Consider the following 6,826-nt stretch of genomic DNA (forward strand, 5'->3'; position numbering starts at 1 on the left):
TCTTCCTGTATGGGAAGCTTTTCAATATTTGAAACATTAGTGCAGTGGTTTATGTTAAAATAAACCTTTAGGTAAAGTTTTTGCAAGCGTTTTTTTCTTGTGTTTCTTGTGAATTTGGTCTTAAATTTTTATTTCAAGTGGCATTAAAAAGTCTTGAATTTGACTTGCCTGATGCTGTAGGAACCCTGTAATCTGATCCCTCTTAATAATAACCTAGAATCAAAGCCACTTTCTACAAGGTGAACTTAAGCTGTCAAGTTTTTGCTTAAACCTTTCGGGGACTGCGTTCAAAAAAGTGGAAGAAAAAAGTCATAACTGTATTTGCAGTTGATTTGAGAGGCAAGTAAAAGCTCTGCAAATCGAAAAAGATTTCTTCATTTAAAATGTGAACTAAAATTATTATTAAGTGAGTATAAATTAATTTTAGTAGGCCTGTCATAAAAAAGTAATAAATTAATTAATTGCATCATTAAAATTAATCACAAGAGAAATTTAAATTATTGGCTCTTGCTTTTTTTTTTTTTTTCCCTTGTGTCCCTATCTCTTTCTACTAATGAATCTGGGTGATAAAAAAGGTGACACTTTGGTGCGTCAGTCTCCACTCACCCCCTCTGCTTATCATATCCTTAGTGGAACATGAAAGCCTGGTGACTGAGGAGTGTCAAGCCAATAAAATCATGCTTGAGATGTAAAGAAGAAAAACATGAAACCTGACAGCTACAGTGAACACTTAGGGTCCGATACAGTTGCTAATATTAATGTTTATCAGACTAATTTCTGGCAAATGTAAAAATAATAGGCCTGGTTTAGAGGCTACCTGATCAAATCAAGGACAAACGCTCTTATTTCTAGAATTCATTACTTATTTTTTGCAGTGTAGAAGCTTTCAGACGTGGAGGGTTGACTCAGACTTTAAATAAATTCAGAAATTAGTTTTTATTTTAACCAGGTAGATCTAAGCAGCTTCAGGTTCCCGTTGCAGAAAGTTTTATTTATTGTTACTTTTAAATCCTGGTATCAAACCATATTATTTCACCAATCCGATAAAAATAAAAATTTTAGCAGATATGCCCTCATAATAAACTCTAGACCTGTTTCTTTTTGTTTTAGCATCCGCTGTAAGAACGGCATGAATCATCTAAGAGACCGGGTCCCCCACATGGCGGATGGACTCTGCCAGTTTGCACATCAGTACAACAACAAGGTCCTCATCTGTAAAGTAAGTCAGCAGCATCGCAGCGTTACTGTTATGGGTCCCTCTTAGTTCGCTCCTCATCTGTTTAACGTCATTAAATCTCCAGCGGTGCTATGAAGGAGGCAAAGAGGTGATTGTCGTGCCCAAAACCTCGGCTTCCTCTGACAACCCGTGGTTCGGGCTGGCCAAATACGCCTGGTCAGGGTGAGCAGCTCACAGTCTGCCTCCCAGTCTTTTATTTTATATCCAGGTTCTGCTTATTTCTTCCTGATCTCCTCCTCCTGGTTTAGATATGTGTTGGAGTGCGCCAGCTGTGGCGTTATCTACAGGAGCAGGCAGTACTGGGTGGGCAACCAGGACCCTGAGAGCGGCGTGGTGCGGTCCGAGGTCAAACACGTCTGGGAGGATGTGAGACGAGGATTTAATTTGACACTAAGAATTAAAATATTTCAACAGGTTTCAGATGTTGCAGATGTTAGAGATTCCTAACATTAGATTCCTGTGTCCTGTTTCAGTCTGAGACCTTTCTGACCAGCCACCAGAACGCCGCTCAGAGGGTTCTGGACGGGATGAACTACGTGATCCAGTCAGTGTCTGAGTATGGGACCGGCCCGACCAAAGCAGTGACAGCCTGGCTCACTGACCAGGTGGCTCCTCCATACTGGAAACCCAACGCAGAGATCACTGTGAGTACTGGGAACTGAAGCAGAGATCCAGAACAGGTCCTATACCTGTTAAAAGTGTAAATTGCTCTGATGTAAAAAACATAACCCTACCCCTAGATTTTGAAAAATGTCACCAAAGTGGTCGGTGATAAGAGAGCCTGAGGGGCGGGGCTAGGTAAGGGATGGGTGAAGAGCTCTGTACTTTTATTAATGCGTAATGAATCCCTTCTGCAATTCTGTTCACATAAAATCCCGCGTTTTGTTCCCTAAATGTAGGATTGTGACTCTGAGGGAGTGGAAACCTGGGCTATTTTCATGCCTCAGGTGATCGTAGCTTTGCACACAATAGTGCGCGATGACATCAGTGGCTGCTGGTGCAGTCAACTTCACAAGCATGGGTGATAGAAACCTCTAGGAAGTATGAGTCCACTTTTCAAAAATGCGATGCAGGTTAAGCTCACTGCAGCATTTGTGATGTCATGGCCACAGCGACCTCTAATTCCAGGAGGGACCTGGTTAAGCGCAGGGTTTATCGAAATCTTTCTGGTATGCGACACCATTAGCACACCTGTATCCGTTAGCGACTCATCAATCAGCTGCAGGCGAAGGAAAGTTTGAAACAGGAGCGGAAAGGATGATACAAGTAAGGCAGCTGCATCATCATATGCTCCTGGTTGGTGAGCCTCATGTTTAAGATGCCATAAATAATTTGATACCACACAGGGCTCGATGTTAACCATCACCCGATCTCCCGGAAATCAAATTTCATTGATCAATGATAGCAAAAAAAATGTATTCATCACTCAAAATTACTTTAAAATCACCGACATTCGATGAAAACGACCCAGAAGCGTTGCCGGCGCCATTTTTGTTGATTTGTACACATTCTCGCGTGATTTGAAAAAGCCGGGTGATTTTTCCGCCAGATGGCGTGATTTTTGTCCACCTAGCGGTAATTTTGATGTAGTTACCAAAACAACAAACGGCTGCATTTATTTTGTCAAGAAAAACTAATCCTGAGTCAGTTAAAAGTCAGGGAATTCTGAAATGATGTTAGACTCTGGAAACCCTGTATAAAATAACTATGTATAATGATTCTCTAGAAAAGTCACATTATATTAATAGTATTATCTTGTATAAACATACCGTGACTCTAAAATATAAGTTACTCATTTGTGACATTGATTTTGTCTTATGATTTATCTTAAGTTTTTAACCTGTCAAGTTTTTTTTTTAGATTTTTAACATTACAATTTATATTTTTCCAAGCACACAACAGTTTAAAGCAAAGTTTAGTTTGAAAAGAATGTGCAGGAAGGATTGAAAAGCATGTTAACACGGTAATGTAGAATGAAGTTCATTATCTGACGCATGCATATACACACCGGGAACCTGGAAACTTACTGAATTACAAAAAAACATTTAAAAAACAAACATGTTTCATTGAGATATATATACAAAAAGGAGTTTTAGGAACTATATTTATCAACCAATATACTGGGCAAGTAAAAACTGTTTCTGGGCAAATGAAATGTGAAAGTCACTTGCCCTTTGGGCAAGTGGTAAAAATCCTTAACATCAACCCCTCCCAGGTACCTGCTATCGGTACCGAATCTGTTCAGATGTGGGCGTGGCATTCGCTCTCAATGTGCGCTAAGCGCCACAGGTCAGAATATTCTAATGGATTGGATGCAAAAAAGTTTTATGTTTATTGCAAGTTGGATTCATACAGAAATGCAGGATTATGGTGACAAACACCCTCAGCCATGGGGCAGGCAAATACCAGCATGTACCATTTGAACTAATGGCAAAATTCAACCACAGTTCCGCCTTAGGCAGCTGAATGAATGTTGCAGTGAAATTTTAGCTAAGATGGTTTTGAGAAAAATATTTGCAGATTTAAAAATCTCACATTAAAGGTATCGTGGAGGATTTTCTCTAATTTTTTTAAAGACCTGCCCTCTCCGCTTTAAAAAAAAAAAATGAGTGTGCAAGAGCATGCACAATCCCATTTCCCCTCGTGCACGCTCTGTTTAAAAGTTGCTGTTCTAATAGCTCATACAAGCTTACTGTGTCCGAACGTCCACCCTAACCCTTAAATCCATTAATCACTATATAGAGTAGGGACTTTATAGTTAGCTTATTCAATTTAGAGAGCTCTCCTTTGCGAGCAGAGCTCTTAGCGCAAAGGATTCTGGGATATATCTTCCTCTGAGGCTTTTCTGAGGCAATTTTTCTCTTACGACCCTCGGCCATTTTCAAAGAACCGCAGTGAGAAAGTTGAGCTTCAATGACTGTCTGAAACCGTAGCTCACTACAGATATATACCTGAAAGCGCACCTGCGCAGAAAAAGATAGCTAATTGGCAGGCACGTAGGACGGCCTTACGTAAACATATCACCAGAATGATTGGCAATAAGAAGGACCACTTATTTAGATGATCCACCCGGAAATAAAAGATCGTCCTCTATACCTTTAAAGTGGAACCTCATAGATCCAGTTTAATTCACATAAAAAACAAAAAAGGTAGATTCTGGGGTGAGTTACACTTTAACATTTAGCATGAGGGGATTTTCCACCTCCTCCTGCTGAGTTCGCAATTTGAGATGCTGAGTCTCATCAGTTCCTGTTAAATTCCCAGTGAAGTTAATGTTTAATAACGGGACAGAAAAGCCTTTTTCTAGCAGAATTCCCAAATAGTTTGGGGGTAGATATCATGTAAAGGTTGTCATGGAGACCGGAGGACTGCTGCTGTTCTGCAACAGTGAGCCTCATAACCTCCTTAATATCCTGCTCCGTGTGTTAACTGATGAGATGACAATGAGGGGTGGAAAAGTACATGTACTGGTAGTGAAAATATCTGGTAGGTTCCATATACGCATGAACTGAATGAATACAGCTCTGAACAAATGCAGGGTGTTTATGAGTGGATCTAAATGAGGAATGCACTGATTTGTAGGGCAAAAAAAGTGAAACCAGAGCTGGACAGAAAGGACTCCCAGCTTTCACTAAACAAAACCTGTGTAGTTAGACTTACACTTAGACAGATTTTATTTGTCATTTTGTTTACACAAGTGTAAAACAAAAAGAAATTTCATTTGGAACAGCTCTCTGGACGATTTCATCTTTTTAAAAGTGCAGCCTTGAAGTTCATTCAGCATTTAAACCGTTTATTGATTCAAACTATTAGAGCTAAATGGAAACATAAAAAAAAATCAGCTGTTGTCTAAAAGGCTTAAAACTCTAAATGTTAAACTGTCAAATAGTGAAAAACCGTCTTATTTAAAATGATATAAACATTTATAAGTAGATTTTATGGGTTTTATCATCCATCTAACTAAGTAGATGGATGTAGTGCACAGGTTCCTAAAGTGGGGGTCGGGCTCCCCGGGGGGATCGCAACATGGTTTTCTTTTTCTTTTTTTATGTGATACCTTAATTATGTGAAGGACCAAAATATATCATAAAACACATAAATGTAAATGTACCAATAAATAAGTTGATATAATTTTATTTAAATTACTTTAAATATAACAATTAATATACCATTAAAGTAGAAAATGTACAATAAACAATTAAATGTCCCATTAAATAGTCATTTTAAGCGTTTAATTGAGTATATAAAACCTATTAAAAAATATAATTGTTCCACTCTATAATTTTATTTTTTCTATGTATTCTATGAAGTCTGGGTATCCCTGATGTAACGTGTACTGGGTACAAGTTATGATCGAGTAAATTTACGTCATTGGAGAATCCTTTCAGACTCGTAGAGGAGCGTTCATTAACCTTCTCCTCTGCATCATAGATGGAACAAAGATGGCGATACCTCTCTTTATTTTAGTGTTAAAAACAAGCGGCCAATTTCTATTCACAGATTAACAGTTTAGTTTAAGATAATTTCAATTCATTTTAAACAAATTTTGGACATACTGCACCTTTAACCTATCAATGGGAAAATGCAAACTCTGTGCTAACTGATGCTAATTAAGTGTTATTAATACGTCATTATTCGTTTGCTTCCAAAGCTTCTGTACTGATATCTAATATAATATCATTGCATTTAGTTTATATCTACCCTCCCTCCTCCCTCCCTCAGGCCTGCCATGAATGTCATAAAGAGTTTGAGGAGGCGGAGAGGAAGCATCACTGTCGGTCGTGCGGCGAGGGTTTCTGTCATCCCTGCTCCAGCCAGAGGATGCCGGTGCCGGAGAGGGGCTGGGGCAGCAGCCCGGTCCGAGTTTGTAAGAACTGCTTCCGTCAGGGAGGCCCCCCTGACAGCAACAGCCAGGGTAAGAGCCAAGCAGCCTGTCAGCCAGTCCATTACTGGACAGGGCTCGATGTTAACCATCGCCCAATCTCCCAGGGCAAGTAGTTTATATTGTTGGGAGTTTCATTGCATTTGCCTCCCGGGCAAGTGCAGTGATTGCAAAAAAAAAATTATTTATCACTCAAAATTACTTTAAAATCACCGACATTCAATGAAAACGACCCAGAAGTGTTGCCGGCACCATTTTTGTTGTTTTGTACACAATCTCGCGTGATTTGAAAAAGCCCGGTGATTTTCCGCCAGATGGCCTGATTTTTGTCCACCTAGCGGTAATTTTGATGTATTTACCAAAACGACAAACAAGCTAGAAAGCCCTATTGTACCTGTGTTTCTGTATCATTTTTTTCACATAATCACTCAAAAATCACCTACATTAGAAGAAAACGACCCAAAAGTGTCGTCGGCGCCATTTTTGTTGTTTTGTACACATTCTCGCGTGATTTGAAAAAGGCGTGTTATTTGAAAAAGCCACGTGATTTTCCGCCAGATGGCGTGATTTTTGTCCACCTAGCGGTAATTTTGATGTATTTACCAAAACGACAAACAAGCTAAAAAGCGCTATTGTACCTGTAGGGCAGCAACAAGAATCGATAAAATCGATAAAAATCGACTTTTAAAAGCGTTGGCAACGAATTT

General features: G+C 39.3%; 1 protein-coding gene across 1 annotated transcript in view; it reads left to right on the top strand.

The window, feature by feature from the left end:
• The window catches only part of LOC107094496 (zinc finger FYVE domain-containing protein 1-like), an 18,170-nt gene that overhangs the window by 8,148 nt on the left and 3,196 nt on the right, over window positions 1-6,826 (top strand). Inside the window, exons 6-10 of the mRNA XM_015390120.1 lie at window positions 1,111-1,219; window positions 1,302-1,399; window positions 1,486-1,603; window positions 1,711-1,881; window positions 5,960-6,152. Of these exons, the coding sequence (XP_015245606.1) occupies window positions 1,111-1,219; window positions 1,302-1,399; window positions 1,486-1,603; window positions 1,711-1,881; window positions 5,960-6,152 (689 nt within the window). The remainder of the gene's footprint in view (window positions 1-1,110; window positions 1,220-1,301; window positions 1,400-1,485; window positions 1,604-1,710; window positions 1,882-5,959; window positions 6,153-6,826) is intronic.

This window comes from Cyprinodon variegatus, unplaced genomic scaffold, assembly GCF_000732505.1.
Source record: "Cyprinodon variegatus isolate N-32 unplaced genomic scaffold, C_variegatus-1.0 Scaffold486, whole genome shotgun sequence".
NCBI classification, from domain to species: Eukaryota; Metazoa; Chordata; class Actinopteri; order Cyprinodontiformes; family Cyprinodontidae; genus Cyprinodon; species Cyprinodon variegatus.